Source organism: Thermobia domestica, chromosome 2, assembly GCF_964235325.1.
Source record: "Thermobia domestica chromosome 2, izTheDome1.hap1.1, whole genome shotgun sequence".
Taxonomy (NCBI): Eukaryota; Metazoa; Arthropoda; class Insecta; order Zygentoma; family Lepismatidae; genus Thermobia; species Thermobia domestica.
This window is the reverse complement of record NC_137455.1, coordinates 388,398,005-388,425,171: the sequence shown is the minus strand read 5'-3', so window position 1 is coordinate 388,425,171 and position 27,167 is coordinate 388,398,005. Positions and strand designations below refer to the sequence as shown.

Sequence of the window (27,167 nt, the reverse complement as noted above, 5' to 3'; positions counted from 1 at the left end):
CAGTGTTGTTCAACACTTCGCGTGTGATGTCGGTGTAGACAAAGCCACATGTGTAAGGAATCACTAAACAAAAAGTGTAATTCCTGAAAACATCGTATGGGCAGTGGTGATTGTTCCTTTCCTACCCACTAAATTGTGAATACGAAAATAAATTACATCAGATGATCTCACTCAGACGTCCGAGTCTTTTAAAAGCCACGCTCCAACCAATCACGGTACACCACCTATCAATAGCCAACCAATGAACGAGGCCTATTCTAATTTGAATTCTGCTAATCAAATTCCGACACTTGTTTCTCTAGCAAATATACAATACCTGTTCCAGGCTGCTCTTGAAAAAAACAAAATTATAACCCCAATAGCAGAACATGCCGCGATCTGCGATGTGATCGCACAAAATCTGCCGCGCCTGTCCAGAAAAAAATGCCAGAGAAAAAAAAAAAGCCAACAGGAAAGTATAAAAACATGCCTGTTATGTGTAGATGTGTCGGACAGAGGAACGGGAATGGGGAATGGCGGAAACTACATAACGAGGAACTACATAATTTATACGATTTACCCAACATTGTTAGGGTCGTCAAGTCTAGGAGGCTTAGATGGGCGGGTCATGTAGGTAGAATGGAAGAAAGTAGAGACGCTTTCAAAGTCTTGACTGGAAGACCAATCGGAAAACGACCATTAGGAAGACCTAGGCGCAGATGGGAGGACAATATTAAGATGGATCTCGCAGAGATTGGAATACAGAGTAGAAACTGGATGCAGTTAGCTAAGGATAGAAGTCAGTGGAGAGCTTTTGTGAACGCGGCATTGAACCTCCAAGTTCCATAGGCCATAGAGTTAGTTAGTTAGTTTTATGTGTAGATGTCTTAAATGAACGGACGACTCACATAGAATTCCTGCAGAAAATTTTTGACTTACAAAAGCTCACTGCAGAAAGACAAGGCAAGTTCTGCCATCGGGATTATAACTAGGCGAATGGATTTCTTCCATCAGTAAAGATAATTCCATCCGTTCCCACCAAGGCTGCAAAAACGATTTTACAAAGGAACATTTATTTTCTCACCACTATTCACGAAGAGTTACATGTTCGAACTGAACCCATTTATCCTACCTAACCATGTTTCTGCCCTCAGTTAAGATTATCGTAACATCAACTATCAATCACATCAACAGGTATGTTCAGGGTGCTCCTGTTTCCTGAAGAGGGCTCTTCCTTGACTCGGCGAGACAAACATTCATCTACTCAGCTATTCGTCATCAACTGTGCTATGTTCCATGTGCTGTCAGATGAACATAAAAAGAACATGAACTCACCGAGACGCTCATTAATTACTGATTATCTCCTGTTGGATGTTGAACAAAAATATAATGTTTCACTCAAGTAAAGTAGCAGATTCGCAAAAATATCCTTCGGGGCTCCTGATTATATATATTAAGATTCCGATTGGGATAAACAATTTCCACTGCACAACTACTGCAGGTTCATATCCAAATATTCTCGAAGCTACATGAGGAGAGAATTTCGACAGAAACTAACGAAATCGTCTGTAACTTATAAATTAGCTCCAAGGTCAACGAAGACTATCCGCTAATGGCGCTATTCTATCGCAACATCACCTGAGTAGTATGGATCGGGTTGGTATCTCTAAACCGCTATCAGAGTAGTAGTGCTACTAACTGAATGTACAAACAATATCCATGCATTTATAAAATTAGATGAACGGTCACGACACGAAGGAAACTATGCTGTTTTGAGTCGATTAATATGAAGTGTTCTACTATTTCTACGTATAAAGAACAAACCGTAAAACAATCCAAGCATCCTTAAACTAGGTGGTCATAATCCAAGACGTCTTGTAGATAATGAAACATGTTTGCTTCCTTTAATACTTTATGGGTGTAACGTATGTTTTACACACGCGAAAAGAGAACAATATTAAACGACTCCATCAATGATTTCCTGTTTACACATAAGAATCGAACCTTAGCCCAGTCTCACGTATGTCATATGAAGATCAGTCGAATAAGAAAACAAAACAGAATTGAAGAAAATGCGGAAGACTATACACTAGGTTAGTAATGTGACGAAAAGCAAATCACGAAATATTGCGTGAAGACAGCACTCGTTGATGAGTCGGCGTTGCCTGCCATTAGAATAAAGACGTTTCGTGACTTCTTCACAACGAAACCTTCAATCCCAATTAAATGTCTTTACAGCGTTAGTGGCGCAAATATTTTACTCAGCATTTATTCTACGAAATCTCTTAATACGATATCTTTCGCTTCTGCATACATTTGATATGATACGACACGTCGAATCATTAATCAACTTTCTTACGTTAATACGAAAGGAAATTAGGTGGTGCTTAACGTTCTGCTTCGTAAATGAATTTAATCCAAATGGATTTTCTACAGTAACCATCCCAATTGTAGAAGAGTTATATGGTTACTAATAATAGTACTTCGAAAGGATACAAAATTGGAATAGATGTGGTTTGATACTATGCACTATTAATGATCACTTATGTCATGAAAGGTTTCCCCGATAAACACAGATTACTTTTTGTAAGTTGCCTGTTACTAATTTGGACATTTCAAATAATAAATTTTGAACATACTGCCTTAAAGGTTTACAAGTTGTCAATCTGCCCAAAATAATAAACTTGTTCATTCTTCAAAACAATTGTTCACAACCCCCTCCCCTTCCCCCCAAAAAATACACACGACCAACTGGGTTAAGTTACGGCTGTTGATGTATTTGTCCTTTCAAAGAAAAAAAAAAACTATCGTTGCAATCTTGTTGTGCTGCTAGTTTACTTAGACCCGCATGTAGATAACAGCTATTCTCAACTCTTACATTACTACACGCACTGAGCGAAAGAGATAACAGTATTTTAGGTTATTGAGTCATGAAGCTAAGTAAGCCACGATAGCAGCTTAGTGTTTGTAATGTTTCTCTTACGTTGTAATTATACTTCAATTATTTGTTATTTTGATCCAATTATTTTGATTGGAAGTATGTCGTTAGCACAAACAATTTAATTAGATTTGCACATTATCGTAAAATCTGCAATCTTTACCAGCATCTCTAGGAAGCTATGACACTTTATAGGCTACTGACAATTAGTTGAGATGGCCATTCTCCGAACAGATAGAATAAGTTTATGGAAAATATTTGAACTCCCTTCGATGTGCATTTCAATGAAACTTTAATGATAGGAACCTGTGAGGTCCATTTACATACTTATACAAGATTAATTGAACACGAAACCCCTGAGATGCAATGAAAGCAAGTACAATGTTATGTTCTCGCTCATGTTAAAATAAATAGACATGAAAACGAATTAGTTATTTTATAGCATGCACCGTTGAGCGAGTAGTGTGCTCACCTCCGATAAAAATTCGAGTAGTGTTACGGGTGTTACGGATCCCACTTGAGCAGAAGGTCCTATCTCATGTAGCCTCGGTGTAAAAACGAGACGTTAAATTAGAACACATCGTACATGTATGTCTGTCCGGCTATCAAAAGCTTAAGTATTCTTCAATAACTGCTGGATTTATATAATACAGTTTATATTGGAAGGGGCGTCATTTGAGAAGGGTAGGGGAGCAACTTCCCCCTCCCCTTGAGTTTGAGAAATGCATACCTTCTAAGCAATTCTATAATACTCATTAAAAAAGTGAAACTTATGACACTGAAGAATCTTTCCCTCTCCCTGCCACCGGGAAAATCTGAATTTATGCTGCTGATTCGAGGAATCTGACAATGAGGAGGCCACGAAAGTACAAATCAAAAAGTTGAACTGAAAACATTGACATTAACATTAGACAAGATATTTCCATCGCAACTTTATTCTGTGTTTAAAAGGCAAAAACCTTGGAATTATTATTATTATTATTATTATTATTATTATTATTATTATTATTATTATTATTATTATTATTATTAAAAATTCACTTTAAAATCCCACCTTAAGAGGGAAAAGTTGAATGAAGGATTGTTTTTTGTGCTCCTGGGATTTAAATGCACCAAATTTAGTAGGGACATTGCACCCAGAAAGAGTAGGCAGGAGGTCACAATTTGCGTTTCAACCTTTGAGTCATGAACACAAAGAAGCCGTGAAACTTGAGTATATTAAGGCCCTTATGAACAGCTGATTCTAGGAAATTAAAGCGTCATGAGGTGGAAACGGGAGACGAGTGCAGGGAAGAGAAGAAACTCTTCTACTACAATATTGAAAGGACTTGGCGATAGGAGAGTTCTGGATGTACTTTAAATTCAAACTCGCATCAACCATTTTCATCATTCAGAATTGACGAGTTTTCTACATTAAATCAAATTTTATTATTGTTATTACAAACGCTAACTCCAATTACTCATTCATAGAGAGAAAGCCCCTTCCTTCCGCGGTACAGTTAATTTCAAAGAATCGTAAACAAGTGTCAATGTTTCATTATTGCTTGTGTTATATCCATTCCGGATACTTTCACACCAAACAAATCAATGCTCGACAGACCGACCGATATTTTTGATATGCATTCCATATCTAAGGATAAATGTAGTTTCTTAAAATAAGAATGGTGAGGAACAGGCGGACAAGACAACTGCTCGGGCGTGGAAATAAAAACTAGTAAGCGCAATTCTGAGCGTACATATACATATATATAAAGAGTCCTGATTGACTGACCAGGGCTTACGCCATATTGCTTAAGCTAGAAACTTGAAATTTGGATAGTACATAATATTTGTGACGTAAGAAGATTATTATTATTATTATTATTATTATTATTATTATTATTATTATTATTATTATTATTATTATTATTATTATTATTATTATTATTATTACACGACTTGAAGGGAAGGACATGGGGCGGCAATTATTAAATAAGACGTCCACATCTCGGAATCCCTTACGGTTAGAGACACGAAATTTGACATTTGGACTTCTCACGTGTTTCAATGTTTTTTTTATATTTAACTTAGACGGGATAAAAGGAGATTGGTTGTTTCGCTAAGATATGAATAAGAGGTGTTTGAATTTCGTGCAACACTTCGACTTCATACTCATTCCATATGAAGACACAAAAGAAGGAACGCAAAATATTACCCGGACAACAAGTCGGAGCATTTGATAGTCCTTTAAATAGCGAAACGAATCGTGGGCATCAATAATTACAGAGAAATAATTGTGCAATATTGAGCAGAAACTATGAAATGCCATCGAATACGAAAATTGAGATGTTTTCATCTGTCACATATAGTATAAAGAATTGCCAGACACCTAATTATCCTACAAATGATGATGTCATACCTATGCTGGCCACAGAGGATTAATCCTCAACAGCCCGGCCTTTTTTTCGGAAGGAAAACCGATCAAGTGAAGTTAAAGCTTTACGAAGTGTAAAATTCAACCACTGTGTCAGCGTCACGGCTACTTAACTATCGTTCGTGCTTCAAGATCTGTACTTAACTCAATTAGAAGTGATACATCAAAAGAAAAATGTATCGTCACAAAATCTTTAAAATCTGTTTCTACATTAAAATATCACAAACTAATAATTGTACACAACACTTGGTACTTAAAAGGGGCATATGTTCTTGATCACCAATCCACCATAAATATGCTAGCATTCTTATGTATAACAAGTTATCAAAGGAAATTAAAACTATAAATTCAGAAACTCACTTTAAAAAAGAACTTTTCAATTACCTTATGCAACATTGTTTTTTTTTTTTTTTTCAGCAGAAGAATATCTAAACAATAGTTAAACTAAAAGAAGAAAGGAAAGTAAATAGTTAGATCAGTTTATACAAGTTTCTCGAGCAATTACTATGATAGATTCTATAAACTGCAGGTACCAAAATTTCATATTCAATGTCAAGGTAGCATATGGTGGAAGTAGAGTACTCAATATTTATTTAGAGTTTACTGGAAAATTTGTAGTTGCTTTAATGTATAAGTAACATCCATATGTATGTAATACTTATTATATCGACTTCATGACAAATCCTATATAATACTCTGTATAATCAAAAGGATACAATACAAATAAATACAAATACAAATTATATCGATATTTGATGAATGCCTCACATACAGAGTGATGAATTAATTCCACTTTCAAAATTATCACTGTTCCATGTTTCTCGTAACTAAATTTCAAATCTTCCCTGGCCATCGTATCATCAATACATTCCAGTAATCAATATCGAATGATTTCCTTAAAAAAAAAAAAAAAAATCTGAAGCTGCAGGTACGTGTCAACCGATAAATAAATAAATGTTACGAAATTACTATTCAGCCTACTTCTAATGTTAACGAGTTAATATACAAAGAAGGGAAAACATAAAATTTTAAAGATTAAAATCTATCGTGATTTAAAATCAAATCCTTTCAAACACAGTAGCATAGTTGCATTTGTATTTGCATTAAAACTTTTGTATCATGGCAGTGTACACAATCTATACGTCATCCGAACATGCACATGCTTCCATCAGCAACTGTGCACTGGCAGGCTGTTAGATCAAGCCATGAATTAGTAGTCTAGCATCAGATAAGCCCACGCTTGTTCACAACAAGAATCAAATCTGGTACTAAACATACTCCCGAGAGAGCTCGTAAGAAATTGGATGTTACTCGCGTCTGTATGGATGTTCTATTTCGTCGATGTGGATTCTAGACAGCAGCTGGAACAGGTTATGGTCACGACTTCATCCAGATCATCCGGGTCTGGATCTCTCTTCTCAGACCCAGCATTACTCCAGGATGTTACCCGTAAATGACGTCCACTACTCAAGCTCGAAAATTAACGAGTTTCATTCCTGGTGTGACAATTCTTAATGTCTTGATCATTTCAAATATAATTTGTTTTGTTTTTCATACTGACAGGTAATGCACTGGTTCCAAGCATGGAGTATACAAAAATATTTAGTAAAACTTTGTGTGGACTCTCATATTCCATAAAAGTTTTACAGGGTCATTCGATTGCATTTTAGCGATTCATCATAGGAGAAACATGTAGCTTCTCTTTGCGGTTATATTCTGATAGCCCTCGCAGTTAACTCTCAGTGCAATGCTTTGACACGCACAGCAAGATGGAGAAAATTGATAACAAAATAGGAGATAACCCTGTTCATTAAAAATGCATTAGCAGCTTCATAGACACTCTTCATATGATTGTGATGTACCGTCGTCACGGATCTGACTGCTTCCTGGTTCCATTTCTCATACGCAGAACGTGTTGTGAAGATTGATGTCAAAAAAAAATGAAAAGTGAAGATCTATAAGAGTGACATTCTATACGAATGACAACAAACAGGAGTGAACACAGACGAAACTTTCACGAAAGTATTCGAGGCTACATAAGATTAAGGAAGAGCGAACTGAGACGATTACTAAATGGGTCAACCCAGCAAGCATTTTGCATGTCATTAGATCCAGTCATATCAAACGAAGATTTTTTTAGTTGAGAAAGGAGGAACTACACAGATATCTTAAAAGAGGTGGGGTCGATAATAATCCTTACTGGATTCAATTAGCACAAGACAAAAATACTGGTGGCTTGTGTATGTAACAATGAACCTTTGAGTGTTAAATCAGAATGTTAAAACGTACGTGAAACATGGAGAAAATTATGAAACGTGGAAGCAGCTCCAACTCGACTGTATTCCTCTCCTTTAGTAGCATCGCACAGTAATCCTCCTGACCCACTTTCAGTTTTATTACGAAATGTAACTAAGACCAAGATCTCATGAATGGGCGAATAAACTCCGTTCTCTACACCACGTACTAAATCGTTTCATTCCATAAATTCAGTCTCTACCCTGACGTGGAGTATAGCCATCAAAAAAGAATCAAAGAATTATCTAAAGCAGTCAGCTTCGATTTCTTTTCAGGTCTACTGCAAAGGTACACTGACACAAATGATAAATCAAATGAATAAAACGCTTGTATCTGCAAATATAAACTGAAAGAAAGAAACCATTAAGTTTTCAGATTAAGTAGTTATTCTTCTCATTTTTTTTTTCCTTTCTTAATATGCTCTGTTACCTAATATTAGATAGTTACTGAAATTCAAGATCCCTCCTATCACTTTTTTCTTAAAAGAATTTTATTTAAAATTTGCAATTACTTAACTCTGTTCCTTCCTTAACGCCAATGTGGATCTTGCCTTACTCTACTTCAACAGAATTCGTACAACAACATTAAGGGAAACGCATACAGTTTCCTCTCCACATATTAACTTCCTACAAATTCCATTTTGAGAATTCTCAATCCGTACTCCAGCGCGAGGAATAAACACTGTCAGAGATGCCAGTATCAACTCTCTTATTGACATGTTTTGCTTGGTTCGATAAGAGTTTAACGTCCCTTTCAGCAGCGAGGCTATATGAAACGATACTGGATCTACATCTTAATGTGCGTACGCTAACATATGTAGACTGACTACACAATCCATGCTAAGTGCCAAAATTAAAATGTTGAGTAAAAAGCCCAGATTTTATTTCAGAACTGGTGGGACAAATACCCACGCGCATTCTTTTGGTGATTATCTGAACTACTAGATACTAGATTTGGAATACTATGTAGCCTGTTTTTCACTGAGCAATGTTAGGCACATTGGACCAAATTTCGACATTAAACTGAACTTTTCCATTGTTGGAACTTTATTACGGATTTCATTTTCAGTCCACACATAGCCACGAATAGCTGTAAGAAAATCTTTTCTCCAGGAATTCTTTCTCTGGATCCTTCACCTGAAACTGGAATGCAATACAGGCTACTCATACAATTATGAAAAATATGAGTAGTTGTATCTTATTCCTCCAGAAAACTTTATTTTTTTCTAATTCAATTTAGTACATTCAGAAAATATGGCAATCGTGGCATTCTTCAAGCAGCTAAACACTGAACCGAATTTACGACAACCTATTGAAGTGTTTGGCGGTAGGTGTTTGTCACCCTGTTAATGCGGTCAGCAAACGATTAAATGCCATTCAATATTTCTGTCTAAATTACTTTCATTTACAAGTGAGGTCTGAAACATTGCCGACCTAATGGACAGGAAAAGGCTGAACGAAGACCCTGGCAGGAATACATCTTTTGCCGTTCAATTGAGTAAGTATAACACTAATGTTATATGAATAGTACCATGATAGAGTTGTGATACGTCTTCTCAAAAGAAATGGTTTTATGACGAGAGGCCTTCCTTTGTCTCTACAAAAGAATGAGTTGCAGACCTGAAGAAGGGAAGAACTGAGTACCCTGCGTGGCTAAAGACTGTGGTTGCTTCTGATAAATGTCAACCTAGAGCAGGAACGGATTTAACATAGGCTCAAATGCAGTACCGGCCGTATGCATCAAACGGTTAAATCTAAACTGGCTATGACAAAGTGAAATGGATGCGTAGATATCTGACTGCTAATGGCATAGGCAATGTTGGAACATCTTAGACGTGGTGCTACGATTAGGACGATAAATGGAGTGAAGTGGGACCACCAGCCACAAAATAATCTGGAGAAAAGTTACGATTGTTGATACTTCGGATGGTGAAGATGTCATTTATATTGAATGTATGGAATAGAACGCAACCATATATTCAAAATACTCCATAACAGTTTTGGATATAATTTGGTGCAGTATTAACGAAGAAACTACAGAAAAAGTTTTCAAAAGGATTTTCTTTCTAAAAGACAATGTCTCCTATCAGAAATCAAATGTAACACTGCACGAACTTCATATATTGGGATAGGAGTTGTTGAAATATCTACTATATTCCCGAGATTTAAAACATTTGGCTCCTCTTAATAATTATGCATTAAGAAGTTTCATTTCCGCCACAAAGACAATGTCATATCTTCTGTCAACATCCTGTTTCAAGAGAGTTTTCTTAAGTATTGAAAAGCTGAAGCATTGTAATGAATAATCCCCGCTGATTCATAGCCGCCTTCTGGAAAATTCCTCGATAATTTAAGTTTGAAAAATCGACATTTTGGTTTTACCTGCTCATGTCGATTACTCAATATAAATGTGTGAGACGAAGTCACGATATTAACCTTATAGTAATAAATTGGTTTCCTTTGCTCAACGATTAAATCTTCTTTAATTACTGAATATGAGATTTTTTAATCGTCAACCATCGCCACTATGTGTACAATTTCTGTAACTGATCGCATACGACCAGCTTCAGCAGACAATTACGTAGTTTTTCCTCGTTTCGACCGAACTCATAAACATCTAAAACAAGCCATGTTCGGTATTAAAAAGAGGTCTACTAATGAGGAAACAAAAAGGAACGTAACGTCCGTCGATGGAAAACCCGATCATTCCACTTCACGCATGAAATATGGTTCTTCACATGTCAATCAAGAATGATCTCAAGCGGAATGAAGGTTAATACAAAGAGAAACACCAGCAACAATCATTTTGATAGCTTTGTTCTTCCTTTTTGAAAAGAGTCAACGAATGCAATACACTACATACACAAAAGATTATAGTTTTCAACAAAGTAAAAATTGGCGACGCCCGTCTGTCCTCATCAGATACATTCCAGCAAAGAGCTCTAACTAAATTCAGGTAAGAAATGAATGGGAGAAAAAGAACAGAAAGAAACTGTTTCTGCAATTCGAAACAGTTTCTGCAACTCTTAAAAGAAAACATATTCATTTCAATCGCTGAGTTTGTTAAATTTGCAATGAGAAGTGCGATAAATGAAGTATTACCACATTTGAATAACGAGAGTCAGTTAACATTTAAGCATATATGAGATTCACACCTACCGAAAGTCATCAGAGTGCACAAAGGAACTTTTCTCTATCGCGATGGAACAGTGTGACTTTACACAAAATGACATTTATTTTCGGAAAGTGTAAAATGTAAAATGCAAGGAAAGATAAGTAACTGACAACAGTTTATGTGGAAGAAAGTGTGATAGTAAACACATCAAGTAAAAGCTAATACTAAAGTTACTTTTCAACATAGCCACCAAGTCTCTCAACGCACTTTTGCCATCCTGACAGAAGTTTCAAAATACTCTGTTAATTCAAGTCCGTCTTTTGCAAGTTGAAAACATCCGCGCACAACCGATTTCACTTCGTCATCGGAATTGAAACGTTACCCGGCCAAGAATTTAATCTTTCTCTCGTTTTCCCAGTTATCTGGGGTCAACATTTCCGATCTCCCGGAAATCTTGCCCTGTTAGACATTTGTACTTGTAATCGTTCTTAACTATATCCATTCGTTTCCTTCTTGGTCTCCCTCTACCTATCTTCTCATTGAGTTACATTCCTATCATTTATCTGGCCATATAGTCGTTTATTCTTCTCATTAGATTGCCATACCACTACAGTCTTTTTTCCTGGATCATCTTAGATATTTCTACAACCTTGGTTGTTCCGGTTAATATCTCATTGTCATGGTCTCTTCTTGTTATCCAACGCACATTCTCATTTCGCTAACATTCAATACTTTTCTCTTGTACTTTCTTTATTGGATGTTCTCCGCTGGGTATCATAGCTGACCTAACCACTGTTTTGTAAATAATCACTTTATTTACAGTGATTCTGCGGTCACAGAACCCAACATAATTTCTCGCAATTTCGCCATCCCTCTTGCATTGCGTGTATTTTCATGTGCAAATCACAATTCTTGGTAGCAGGTGAGCCTAAATTTAAAGTTTTCCTCTTCATTCAATCGTTCTTCTTGCAGACTTACTTTCCCATTTCCTTCCCCTTGAACTCGAAATAGCATTTCCTTTCTGCTACTTTTTCAAAGACTTTCTCCAACTCTACTTTTCTTTCAACTTCTTCCGTTTTTGTATTGCATAATAGCTTAAAACATTATACACCATCTTGAGTAATTAACATCCGCGAGATACGGCCTTAAGGCTGTAATCCAACACTAACAGAGATTAAGCGTGTTACTTGAGTCGTAGATCCTGTATACATATCTTAAGATTATCCTTACGTATTTGTCTGATACTCCTTTCTTCCTCAGACATCTCCGTTGTACTCCTTCCTGGCATAAATTCAAATTGTTCTCTATTGATGTTTCCTCCAGTAATCGCCTTTTGACAATTTTCTCCCAAATCTTCATTGTATGTGACACACTGTACTCGCCACAGTCCTGTACATTTCCCTTCTACTTAAAAATAGACACAGTAACACTACCCCTTCACTGACTTCGGCGCGAGACCTGGGTTCGATTCCCGGCACGAGTTTATGTGGTTCGGATTCCACGTTAAGCTGTAAGTCAACGTGTTATATAGCCTCGCAGCTGAAATGAGCGCTGCATCCCTCCATTGATAATTTCCTGCATCGGATCTCATACAGCATATATACCTTCTGGCCCCCAACTCTTCCACTTGAATGCCGTTTAGACCTATCGCTTTTTCGTTTTCACTTTCTCTACTTCTTCCCGGCTTACTTTTGATGTTGCTCCAAGATCTGGAGTTCCATCGTTGAAACCTTTCCTCAGATTGTCTGCATTTAAAAGCTTTTGGAAATAATCGGCCCATCTACTCTTGTTCCTATCTTCATCAGTAACCAGAGTTGGCAAAAACCATTTTTTTTTTTTTTTTAGTTTTTGTTTAAACCCGTTTTTTGGGGGGAGGGGTTAGTCCACTTTTTTTTCTTACTTCAGGGCTCATAGTGGTCTGGTCTCTCGTAAATAGTTGAAAAGTGGCCAAAAGTACACGAAAAAGTGACCAAATCTCATCATGCCTCTTTTTCTCTTTGTCAGTTTCTCCATCATCACTCTCTTTGTTGTTTTTTTTCTTTTTTTCTTCTTCTTTTTGAACTTCCTCCTTTCTTATGTTTTCCAAGTATGCTTTGTAGTTACGGTAAGCAGACTTAACAAATGTAAGAAGCTTCTAAGTAAGTAGAACCAGTTCTGGACTATTTCCGAATTTCTTCATCCCAGACATTATATTAGCACTGAGAGTTCTCCAAGTCATGAAATATTCAAATTCATCACCTACTCTTAAGAAGAACATACACGAAGCATAACACAAGACGAGCATGAACTACACAAATACATACACACAACGTTGAGCGGAGCGTTAACTATTACGAGAGAAAACTAAAAGACTATACAGCGATATATCCCTATATATCCCTATTATAATTAATCTGTACCTATATTATCAACATTGATCAGAGGCGCAATAATTAAGCATATAGCTTATATATAATTAAAAGAAAAAACATTATTACTGACATGTTGTCATGGAAAACATTATTATTGGGAGGATACGTACATAAAACGGTATGGTTGTTATTGATCCATAATATATGTATAAAGGAAAGAATAAATCGACGTTAGTTGGTATGTATAATGATATAATTCATTGAGATAGATTAACGAATTAGGGCTAGAACTTGAATTAAAAGGAATATTTATCGTTCTATCTGGTGCCGAAACCCGGGAATATACTGAAAACCTTTAGTTCTGAAGGATAGTAAGAACTGAGTTTATGTGTATACATATATATAACTTTTATGAGTTTCACTACTTTGAGAAGTGGGAGGAAAATCCAAAGAATTAGCAATATGCAGGATTCCGAGATTGAAGAAGTACCCAGTATTTCAAATGAAACCATATCTGGAAATGCCGTAACTGTGTCTGAACATTCCTATTCTAATCTTGTTGATACGATTAGTCAATTACTAGATGCTAAATTTGATCAACAACAAAAATTGTACGAAGAAAAGCTAGATAAAAAGCTAGAACAGATACTAGATGCTAAATTCGAACAATACAATAAAAAGCTAGAACAGATACTAGATGCTAAATTCGAACAACACAATGAAAAGCTAAAACAGAAATTTGATCGACAACAAAAATTGTACGATGAAAAGCTAGATGAAAAGCTAGATGAAGATGGACGAAACGAAAATAGTGAAGAACAAGATGGTAATGAAACCATAGAACCTGTGACGAATGATGATACGGAAGATGCTACAATTGAAGAAGAACCGTCATCTCCGGTCAAGAAAACCTCCACTACTACTACAGGCGTATTCAAAATTGAAGTGAAAGGTCTGCCGAGATTATACCGGTTAGGGAAATTGAAGAAATTGTTGACTGATAATTTGAAGTTGGGAAGCCATACTATTAAGTCGCCGAAAAGAGCGAGTTCTTGGATTTATTTGATCTTCAAAACTGAAGAAGACCAACAGATGGCAGTAAAGATTTTGAATGGATACAGTTGGAAGAAGCGAGTTCTTTCAGCCGAAGTTGTCGAAGCTGATCAACGTAAGCGAAAATTGGAAAACTCTGTTGATAAGGATTATAAAAAGGCGAAAGTTCAGTTATCCGTAGAAGACAGAATAAAACAGGCTACAATACCTTTGTGGGATGTTAATTATAGAGAACAGTTGAAGAAGAATACTGAAGAAATAAAATCTTCACTCACGCGACTAATGGATTTGTTGCCGAGAAGGAATTTAGATTTAACAAATTGGGCAGAAGAAAGAAAAGAGAAGAATGAAGGACTTGCTGACTTTCTGAAGCATTCGTCTATAGAGAAGATTACGGATGATTTGAAAGATTATGTCCAAAACAGAGAAAGAAACTGCTTGAACGTAACATCGCTCTATTTCCAGAGCTTCAATGAAAAGGAAGAAGGTGAGAAACCTCCACCACTACAGCTGTTGTTCAAGAAAGAATATGTAAAAGAAACTATATGTGACATGAATTTTCGAGTATCTCCAGATTATTATTTTCAAGTGAATACTTTGATGCTGTATACTTCCATCGCAGAAATGGTTGAAGTTGACGAAGAAACTTCCTTGGTAGATGTGTGTTGTGCCATTGGAGGAATTGGATTTATTCTTGCTAAGAGTTGTGCTCAAATTCTTGGCATAGATGTAGTTGAAGATGGCTGTATTCCCGTTTGCGACTTATCGTTTAGCTTGTTTGAATCTTTTGGCCATGTAACTTAGATTTGAGTTACGGATGGATAACAATTCCTAATTTATTCTCTCAGATGTTATGAGTTGTGTTATGAATACTTCATTTGGACTTTATATTGTGCAACATGTTATGATGTGATTAATTTATTTTATCTTTGTACTAACTTTGAGTGTTATGTTTACCTTTATTTTACCTTACGTGTTCAAAAGAGATCTGATTGTGTTAAATTGAAATCCATGACATTGATTTTAAATTGAAGCCTTTAAATGTAATTATTGCCTTCTGATCTTGTTGTTGTTTTGGTAAGATGACGATCTTAATTATAAATAATGTTGTTTGTATATGGATGTTATCGTTCAATGTAAAAGAGGAACAACTAACTAGTAACTCTGCGTAAGTCATCAATTAGTTATAATTTTGAATAGATCCATAAATGATATTTGTAATGAATCGACGTTTTATGATACGTAATTAGTAATAAAAGAAAAATGTTATTATAAATGAATTGATATATATATATATATATGGAGAAAGAAGAGAAAAGAAAAATATTTATATTGATGTAATAATAATAATTAATACGAGGATTGATGTAATAATAATTAGTACGAGGGCTATTCAAAAAGTGAATGTTTTGAAAATATCCAGGGTTCTTTCCTTCACTGTAATACTGTTACGGAATTCCCGTTCTGGGCGACATTTACAGCGATATATCCCTATATATCCCTATTATAATTAATCTGTACCTATATTATCAACATTGATCAGAGGCGCAATAATTAAGCATATAGCTTATATATAATTAAAAGAAAAAACATTATTACTGACATGTTGTCATGGAAAACATTATTATTGGGAGGATACGTACATAAAACGGTATGGTTGTTATTGATCCATAATATATGTATAAAGGAAAGAATAAATCGACGTTAGTTGGTATGTATAATGATATAATTCATTGAGATAGATTAACGAATTAGGGCTAGAACTTGAATTAAAAGGAATATTTATCGTTCTAACTACTATGATAGAAGAATAGACACAGAAGGATTCTCAAGGCTTAAGCATCCACCAACCATCCACTGTGCTTTAGAAAGAATAAAAGCTGAAGTGAGAATAAAGCTGTTTCACATGTGCCAGCAAGTACTGATGCTTTCAGAAGAGTAATGAGTAACAAAAATTCTGCATTTTCCATTTATATTTATAATGTTTTTCTTAGAAAACTACCAATGCAAAACATAAATCACACGAAAAAGTTACTTTACCTTCCAAAAAAAAGTAACTTTTAGTTTAAAAAGTGACTCGCTATGAGCCTTGCTATTTAAATAATTTGCTCTATGTATTTATATTAGATATGGACAGAAATAAGTTTGTTTCGCCTTAGTGTTATTATTCAACGCTGGAAGGAGTCATATACCTTACATCCGAGAGAAATTGTCCTCTTTTTGGACTTGGAACAGCAGAATGCAACTTCCATCCACTTCACCCCAACACAAATCGTATGCTCGCTTATTCGGAAATCACAACTGTCACGTTTCATTATAAAGTTTGGTGGTTCGGTCAATAAATTTCTTAAATCGGGAAACTCCCGCCTTAGCTACCAGGAAATCCTCTTATTACTTTAAATGCAAATTAATAGCGGGAAAATTCCGTTATTGCTTTGCATGTAAAATTTTACGGTCAACGCAACATAATCAGTACGCTAAAGCGGAGGTATTAAATTACAAATTTAGTATGTAGATATCATTCAATAAAATTAAAACGAAGTCCAATCCAAGCTAATGTTGGAAGCTACGTAGGCAGTTGATACATTTTGCCAATTTCTATCAATATATTTAAGCACCTTGGCTTCTGCACAAAAAGACATTCAGGAGAAATATATAATTTGGTTTCGTTTCGTATGTTTAGGCTTAACATCCTTATGTAATACCGTGGTTATCAAGAAGAAGACTTCCGCTTAAAGTGACATCCGAACCGCTACATAGTTTACACGTGAAAAGAGTTGTGGTTCAACCGAGAATTAAACATGGGATACCTTGATTAAAAGGTGAAAAAGACATAAAACTAATGTAGATTTTTTTGTTTGTTTAAACCAGCTGATTTAAATCAAGGTTTAAACCACCTTGGTTTAAACCAGCCAACCCTGTCAGTAAGCACCAATTCTTGGTCATCTTTTTATGTTCCTAATATGAGTAACATCCTTTATTCCCTTGTCTCCAGTTTTGGTGAATCTGTATAGCTTCCTCGCCCCACCTGATTCGTATGTTCTAATCCCTGATTTGAGTTTCGCTCTAGTCACTGCCCTCTTTGGTGTCTTATTAACCGCCTTGAAGCTAAATTTATCCTCTTCTGTCCCAGAAGTATCCCACTCATTCTTTGCATTAATATCTTCTTCCACTTTCTCGTTCCAGTACCTTATCTCCTTTCCTTGAAATTGTACCCAAAGTTTTATCTGTGGCCATCATTATGATCCTACTATTTACGCTCCACCATTTTTGCATATCCTCTTATTCCGGTTCACTTTCTTTGAACGGTTCCCTTAATTTCTCCTCTTTCAGTTTCTACCATCTAACTTTCGGCTCTCCAATTTGCGGCCTCCTCTATTGCATCTATTCGCGAACTTCCAGCCAACGCTCACCATTCTATGCTGCGGGGCCAGGATTTCATTACTTATTACCCTGCAGTTCTTAATTTCCCTGAGATATTGTCTTTACCACAAAATGTAATCGATTTGACTTTTTTTTTCTACTACTCATATATCAGAAGGTACTCTTTCCTCTTCTGAAAATATGTACTGCAAATAATCAGATCGAATGCCATCATAAAGTCTTACTTAATTTCTACTTTCTCCCATACCGCAGCCACCGTGTATTCTCTGTTTCCTCTCTATTATACCGACATACCCATTCAACCCAACACACAATGATTCTTTCCTCTATCAGAGTGATGTGAAGTTCGTGGTCCAAATCCTTCCACAATTCTTTCTACGTTATCACTTCATCTCTGCATGTCTTGATACTTATTATTCTATTCACACTCTTTAGGCTCACCAGAAAGAACCGCTGCTCCTTGTCAATTTACTACACTATATAGCAATTTGCAGTCGCTCTCTTGCCTAACTATTTCTCCATCTTGTTTCTACGGCCAAGAATTTCTTCATCGGGGCAAAGTGATGATAGTATGAAGGTGCTAGATCAGAACTATATGGCACACACTCGAACACCTCCCACCCAAATTTCTCGTGTTTTCACTAAGATAAGGAGCAACAGCCGTGCATTGCCATGAAGGAGTTTGTTATGAAGCGCATGACGCAACTTGGCTAATGGTGTTTCATACGATGCCGTATTCAGAATGGATACGTGTGTTAACAAATTCACCAGTAGAACTACTTGCAGATCCCAGAATATAGTTATTAACACTTTTTTTCACAGATTGAGCCATCTCAAATCTGAATCCTCCCACAGTTCTCTCTTTTCAGGTCATTTCTTTCATGTCAGGTTTCTATCCTGATGGAGTATGTTTTCATTCCATGGATACCTGCTTTCATGAAATGTAGTGGTATTGAATAGTGTAGTGGTCATCTGTAACGATACCTTTCATAAGAGCGTGCTCTTCAGTGTACCGTACCAGGTGGTCCACGCTGCCTTTTATGGACGTCTGTGAGATTCTTTGGTACTCACCGATTAATCATTTTACGAAATTTCAGTTTGTCGCGCACCACATCATCTATTGTACCGTACGAAATGTTGCGCCCTCCCTCTTCCGTTTTACTACTCCATTAACAGGTTTCACGTCTTCCTCTCAGGTTTCAATAATAATAATAATAATAATAATAATAATAATAATAATAATAATAATAATAATAATAATAATAATAATAATAATAATAAAGTCACATGAAGTCTTTATATTACAGGTTCCTGAAGTCTGGGAAGCTTGTTTCGCTTGTTTTAAAAAGCTAAGTGATCCGTAGTTCTTAAGTATTAAGTTAATTACTGTATTGGGGTTTGTTGTTTTGTTTAATATTGATGTTTTGCCCTGAAATAAAGGGGAAATAAATTAGTTGGAAAATACTTTACTTTGATCAGATTTCAATGCTTGTTTTAACAACTTTCATTCTATCTAAAAACTAGAAGTAGAAACGTTACGGGGAGGAGGCAGAGGAGGGAAATAAGCAACAGGAAGCGAGGCAACGTACTGGGAGGTTGACTTATTCATAAGATGTATCATTTGACAGATGTTCCTTTTACCGTCTGTTATTTTCTTCGTTAAAAAAAATGACCTCAAGGAAAATGATTCATTTATTAACACCTCATATCCGCTCACTATTGTTTTCACGCAACCGACTGAAAGATTCCAGCATCGACTAATTCTATTGTTTTTCCTAGAAAATGCTAAGTTTCAATTTCACGCATAAAACAACAGAGTTTACTCACTGATCAAAAGGTACGTAGGTTATTTTCTATTAAGGCTATTTTTAACTACTCAACATTTGTAGCAAGAGAGTAGAAAGGTCAATCGACGAATATCTTGGAGGTGGAAGTGGATGTATGTACCTATAATACATAATAGTTTTAAACAAGTGTACTCAATATGGAATAAATAGTAACTGAAAACAGGAGCTCTCATGTTTTGCTAATAACACGTGGAATGCAGTTTGGAGAGAAAAAAAGAGGCCACACAAACATAAAATATTCGCTTTTTAATGTTCCCTTTCTAAATGAAAAAAAAAAAACAATGTCGTAATTTGTCTGATTTTTTACTTGTAGGCAGAATCCAACATATGATGCCGTGGTAGAACGTTTACCTCTGGTGTAAGGGGTCCATGATTCGACCCCAGGACATGTGTTTTGTGAAGGACAACATCATATACATGAGTTTTCTCTGATTGTCCTGTTTCCTTCAACATTTCCATTCCAGCAATCATTTCAGTATCATTCTCTCATTTAGTCTACACAACAATAAAAAAAAGAAAAACTAGAAATTTCATATCATTTTAAACAAATAACGCTTTTACAAAGGCACGTGATCTTGGTGAAAAAAATTGTTCCCAACTTCATTAATATTAACGGCATTTATTCTCCTCAAACGTTCGCAAGCATGATATTAAAAGAATCTTTTGTCGCACGTGTTACAGGAACAATTCGATTAGTGTCTACATCACAGGTGGACAACCATTTTAGGTTTGAAAGCTACTTTTCACTTGAGAAATCACTGGCGTCTACTTGTCTGTTTCACTAGCCCGATAGAGGAAATCATAAAATAACAGTGATAGATACAACTCACGGCTTGGTGGTCGGCGTGTTGGTGTCAAACCTTGAGGTTTTCTGTATCTGCAAGTGCGTACATACCACCCTTTTCTGTTCCCAAGAAGCTGTAGTTCGAAGGACACGGCGTACCAAATATTTCTATCAATGGCGACATATATCCTACCCTCCCTCACAAATAAATAGGAATACCATATGCTAGTCAAAAAAAACCTTAAACACAGAAAAAATGTTATTTTAGATTCTCATGATGAGATTACGAAAGTCTCATACTTACTTTAGGATCAAAGTTAAAAACTGAGTCAAACTTCAATGGACATTCCAGACCACATTTGCAGGTACCAGGAGTTTGGAGATACTCCTTCACTTGGTCCAAAGAATTTAGTTGCGTGTTGCTTGGGCTGCAATAAAATAAAAATATTTATATAGTAACGACAAAGATTGTATGTATTAGGATATTTCTAAAACAGTTCTTTCCAAAATAAATAAATAATCATTAAATTTTCACTTAATTTCTGAATTTAAGCATTTATAAAAGAAATAGAGCTCAGAGTATGAATTTAGTTCTTTCTAAAAATATTTTTTTGGAAGTATAGTATATGATTATCAAAGATAATAAAAATCACTTGAATTAAGTAATACAGATGATTATCAAAATAAGAGAAACACCTGGCCCACCCAATCTCCGGACCTCAATATAATTGAATATTTATGGTCCCTTTTGGAGACACGAGTCCGACGCAATTTCCGCCTCCATCTTCTCTCCCGGAACTGAGTGATTCATTGCATATGGAACTGTGTCACTGCCGTTCACGATCTCTGTGGCTACATTCTACGTCGCTCCAAAGGTATCTAAGAACAAATAACTGTTCAAATGTGTCTATTATTTTAATAACAATTTGTATTCTTCTTCTTGTTCATCTCAACCGTAAGTTGGTGTACAACATTCAAATTTTGAAACTTTTCTCTTTCTTGGGAGAGCTGTATTGTATGGTCTCTTCTTCGCAATTGCATCTAGATATTCTATCCTTGGTCTTTCTCTTCCTGGTTTTCCTTCTGCCTTTTCCTCTATCCACACGGCGATCCAATCGGAGTGCCGAATAAGATGGCCTAGCATGCTGTTTCTTATTTTTTTATATTATCTTCATGATATGCAGTCCTTCATTAGCTTCCTTTAGTACGTCTTCATTCCTTTTCCTTTCGGTCCATGATGTGAGAAGCATTCTGCGCCAACACCACATTTCAAATGCTCGTATCCTTCTAATGTCATTTGTATTAGATCAACAATAAATGTATCGGAAAAAAATATTAAAAACCCAACCTTGTGACCCTGTAAAGCATCCAAATTTATATTTCATTATGGAATAAACACGTAACGCTTGGTCAGCTTAGCTTACTCAAACTGAAGGCTCAGTGTGCACAGAATTCGTAAAACTGAATCCCATGTGACTTGGTTAAAAATACTCATAATTCTACTTTCTGATGATTTCTGAGGTTCAAAACACGTTCACTACCTGGTACGACTGAGAACAATTATGAAAAGCAACAACTCAGCTATGATTGTATTAACATTTTACGATATCATCCAAGTTACACACACCATGAATGTTCCTTAATGGACTGCTGTCAATGCAACATCCTACTACGTTCAACAGGCTACAACACAAAATCTCTTAGGAGGAGGGCAGCGATGGCTCAGTGGTAGAAAGCGCTCACCTTTGATGTGTGGGGTGCCGGGATCGATCCCGGCTCACACCAAAATGAACTTTGTGATGACAAACACCATATAAGTGTGTTTTTTTGGGGGGTCCTTGGGTTTCCTCTCACTTTCCTCATTCATTTCACTAATTATCATCACCATTGTCTCCCTTAGCCTCGGTGGATAGTCGTGGAACGTTAAACTGAAGCAAGACATCTTTCGGATCTCATCCGCCACAATATCTGCCAATTTTTTTGCAATATTTCCCGATATTGAGATAAGAGCTTCATTTTTTATTATTATTATTTTCGTCTGTGAACAATGATCACAGACAAAAGTTTAACATCTCTTGTCATTACAGAGGCTCTATGACCTATGCTTTACAACTGAATCTGAACATCTGTAATGCACTCAAATGTCAAAGATCTGTTACTGGGAATCGCACCCGGGATTCATGCAAAGTCGTGCGCGCTAATCACTAGAACAGACGGAATTGTAAACTTCTGTAAAGTCACCCTATATACATAGGCACATCTCATATGTATGAATTGGAATGTTTCCTGTGAGTAAATGCCATAATTAAACAGGCAAAAATGAATTTGTCAATCTATACAATTAAAATCTGGGTCCCTGGAAGAGTACAAATCCCAGGATGCAAACCCAAGTAACTGCAATTGCAATTTAAACAGTAGATCACATAATTATACAAACAAAATGGAAGTTTCACCATATAAATCTGAAATTTAAATTACATTCGTCGATAGTAAATACAATAAGACAATATTTTATTTGGATGACGTCAGGGATAGTAAACTTAAGACTGTTACGTAAGTTCGACTCCCGGTGGCGGCTAGTATTCTTTACACTTAAATAACGTTACTCTAGGTAGTAAAACCAATTCGAATCAACGCCTCAAATATTATAACCACTTCCAACTCATGTTTCCGCAACAGAACGAAAAACAATCTTTATAAAATTTACTGCATTTCTGTCACGTAGCTCCCCGAAGAAAGGAGGTTGTGGAACTAATGTAAATACCTAGCTAGATAGAGAACATTTCTTTCTGTCCCCTCCCAGATGGGCTAGTAGCTTTTAGTGCTTTTAGTGCACATGGTCCCGGATTTTTAAAAAAAAAATCAATTTCTTAGCATCAAACAATGTTATTCTGTAAGACAAAAGAGACTGATGATACTGAAACTCCTAACAGATAACTTTGCTGGTCATATGGTTGGAGCATTGCTATATTCTGCATTTGGTGTTGAATACAGTTTGTGTGCTCACTGAAAGCATAATAAATAATAGATTTAGTAACTGATGATTACGTAAACAGACATCATTTTATGCATCGTACTTAACTACAAACCTTCAAATGCCTTCAAATGTCTCATAAGAAAATCAGAAGAAAGGCTATGAATGCCATACTGAGGACAGTCGTTCGCCTGTGACGCTCTAATTTAGATTTTCATCATTACATTGACTATTCTATTCAGCTCAGCCATTAAGTCGTCATTACACTGACGTCACATCATTACAAAGAAAACAGCTGCGCAGTTATTACCTAACCTTCCTGAAGGAGATTTAAAATTATCGACGAATAGAAAGCCTACGGAATTTCATGTAAAAAGTGCTACGGAGCTGTTCTACCTTCGTGGATGGAATAAGGAAAAACAGAACAGCATCAACCGTTTAAAGCAGTAAAGAAAGCTCATTAGATACAGCGTAACCTTCACTTGCTTCGAAATTATGATGAACCAATAAAATGTCAAATGAAGTCACCAGTTCTCAGAAAACTGATTCAGAGATATTCTCCAACTGCACACATTTATTTATATTCTTTGCATTTGGGAAGCCCTTTAGAGCTTCTTGCAACTTTTACGCAATAAGGATGTGGTAAAGAAAATTATCTTATATGGAAAAGCCTCCAATTCTCCTTTTACAAACTTTTTCTTTTGTCACCACTTCAATAATTAGTGTAGGTGACATTCTTGGTAATAAAACTCCCTTCGCTTCCGGAGCTTACATTTAAGTCAGCTCTTAAGAGGTGAGAACTGGAAGTGTATTGAATGTAAAATTAACCTTTTTTGTTGTGGTTAACCCTTTTAAATTATTACGGCTCTTTTAGGCAAATTACAAACTTTCAGTCAAGCAGCTACAGCATCATTCCTATATATTTTAGGATCATGGTTCGTACCTCACTCTCTTCAGAATAAAACAGCCTTTCAAATGCTAACGTTCGCATTTACCTATCACATCCCTGAGGTGGTGAATTTTGAGAAAAATCAGGAATTTTGATATTTTTTTTTAATTTTGACCCCCCCTAGACCCCCTGTCTTAACGCACAGATCTCAAAATCAACTGAAAAATATTAAGGAGTGTACTAAATTTCAATCTTCCATCTTGAATAGTACGGGCGGGAAAAAATATTTACTAATAATGAGCTAAGAACATCCCCACAATGCCCCCGATGACTCGGATGTAACATACAAATTTACTGAGACATTTCTATTTGTCCTAGGATCATGGTTTGTACATCGTTCTCTTCAGAATAAAACATACTTTCAAACGATGCCATTCACATGTCTCCATCATCTGTCTGAGGCGGGGAAATCGCGAAAGAAGGGATTTTTTGTATAAAAAAAACTTTCTTTTATCTTTTTACCTCTCTAGATCCCGTTTCAATGCAGAGATCTGAAAAATCTGAAAAATACTAAAGGGGAGGGGGCTGAATGTGCGTGCAAAATTTCAATTTTCTAGGTTTAAAAGTAAGTCCATATGCCACAAATCTCAGCCAATATGCTACAAACGAGCACACACTGGTAAGCGTAGCTGACAAAATAGTTTTTAAATTTTCCACTAAGGGGCTCTGCACACAAGCCAACTAACTGCAGGTTGCAAAATACCAAATTTCAGCAGACTTCAAAGAACAGTGGTTAGAACTAGACGTGAATTTTGGTACTTTACATCAGAGTTGTCAGGCAATCTTCTTCTCAACCGTTGAAGGTGTTTCTCCCCCTTCTGCGTGAGTGAACATCTATAGCTTATCATTCGAGCAATACTTCAACACAATAAAACAATGGGGGATCAAAATTTATTCAATAAAGAGCAAATGCTTCTTTGCTTCACGTGGTCCCGACTTCCATTCCCGTTGAGAGAACATTACATACTTTCGATGTATTACGTTCATTAGGGTTTCATATTAAACAGTGGATTCACATCTCGTGCAGCATCGGTGTTGAAAAGGGACACTGAAGTTCAACAAATAAATAAATAAATAAATAAATAAATAAATAAATAAATAAATAAATAACGGGACTAAATAAATAAGGGGCTTAATAAAAACACCATCCTAGCATTTCGCTAATTTTACGAGAAAAGTCTCGGTCATGATGGCTACAACATTCGAACCTAGGATATCTCGAACGCTAACCACTAGGCTACTACGCTCAATTAAAGTTATAGTGAGTAGAAGTTGCAATAAATTACTAAATACAATTTAAAATGTTCTATATATAGTTAATATTCCTCTAATTTTCGCAGAAAATAAGTATGTTTCAATGCTTTAGATTAACTTCTCTGGCTAATTCATATTTGCGCCAACAGACATATAAACCATAAATGTTATCATACGGAGAATGCGCAGAGTATACGGTTGACAGGAAGTGGTAAGCACACTAGATATTTCCGAAACTTAAAACATGCACGTTTCTCGGCATTGTGAAATGTATTCAAAAATTATTTGACTATTGCTGATGTCTTGATGGAAGATAATGATGCAGTTTCAATGAAGAAGCAAAAAAATTGTATGTGCATACGGGAATCTTTATTAACAAGAAAAAGTGACAAAGTTGCGTATTTGTAAAAGAACTGATTGTTGTTATTTGTTTGGTTGTTGAATGTTATCGTTTCTTTCTTTCTCTACCCCCCCCCCCCCAAGGTAATACGAGACGTCCAAACCACCATAATGCTGATGGGCAACGACGTCTTAAAAGTCAGAAGTAACTGCAACGGGAACTGATATGTTGACCAAAAAACTAAAAACCGTCTGACTGATCTTAGCCTTCATGGGCTAAAAAAGTCAAAGTTTTCTTAAAGATAGCACAAGATTAATCTCTGAAATTATACCTACTAATTAGGGTGAGTCGTTGCCTTTCAGATACGTGATATTTACTAGTACACCGCTTCAATGCAGAATCAAAACAATAAATCAGCTCCCACCGACATTTAAACCAGGAGCCACGCGCTTCAAAGGTACGAATACTAATCACGCTAAAATAAATTATTTAACTCAATATTCTTTCAGATAGATATAGTTAAGAACTCAACAAATGAACAATTACTTCATTTTTTAAAAAATCTAACTATCAGTTATTTGTCTTGTTTCCAAAATTGGAAAACAGATTTTTAACATATCGAAGAAAACAAATCTACATCTTCCTTCTCAATAATAATTTTAATGAATGAATGAATATGCTTTAATGGGCGGGATATTTGTCCTTGACAATCATTGTTTTATCTGTATGCATTTCTTTAATATAGGCCTATTTAAAATTCGCCCTCACATTGAGTTGAATACGAATGCAGATGAGGAGAAGGTCAGTTGTTGGTGTGGGTATATCCAACATACTACCTGGTTGTGGTAGTTCAGTTACACCGTGAACTTGCGTTAAGGACAGAATGAATATGGGACTTCCACAAAGCGTCATAAGAGTGTATATGCTGTACGAGTTCAAACTGGAGTCAAACGCCGCTGCAGCGGGGTAGAAGATATGCCGGGCCTTTGGAGAGGGTGTCGTGACTACGCGGACAGTGCAGCTGTGATTCAACAAATTTCAGGGCGGTAACGAAACACTCGAAGACGTACCATGTGCCGGAAGATCAACACATGTACAAAATGAAGATCTTCAGGCATCAACTGAGACGAACAGTGGCCAGACATGTGAGGAACTGGGACTACAATTCAGTGTGAGTGAAGAAACCATCAACTTAGGAAGCATTACAAGTTGGGTCGATGGGCCCCACATGATTTGACTCCGGGCCAGAAAGCAACGCGACCAGACACCTGTGTTTCTTTGCTGTCTCGTCTGAGGAAGGAGCCATTTCTGGAAAGGGTGTTGACATGTGATGAGAAATGGGTATTGTACAAAGCTCCACGACGCCATCATCATTGGTTAGCATCCAATGAACCGGTTCCAAAACAGCCGAAACCAGCACTGCGTCAGTAGAAGGTCCTACAGTGTCTTTGGTGGACTGCTCGCGGTATCGTGTATCGGGTACTGCTACCAG

At 36.2% G+C, this 27,167-nt stretch overlaps 1 protein-coding gene across 2 annotated transcripts in view; it reads right to left on the bottom strand.

The window, feature by feature from the left end:
* LOC145678911 (uncharacterized) overlaps window positions 1-27,167 on the bottom strand; it is a 240,151-nt gene that overhangs the window by 107,180 nt on the left and 105,804 nt on the right. For both annotated transcript variants that reach the window (XM_081749518.1, XM_081749519.1), the window contains exon 3: window positions 20,463-20,586. In XM_081749518.1, coding sequence (XP_081605644.1) covers window positions 20,463-20,586 — 124 coding nt within the window. The remainder of the gene's footprint in view (window positions 1-20,462; window positions 20,587-27,167) is intronic.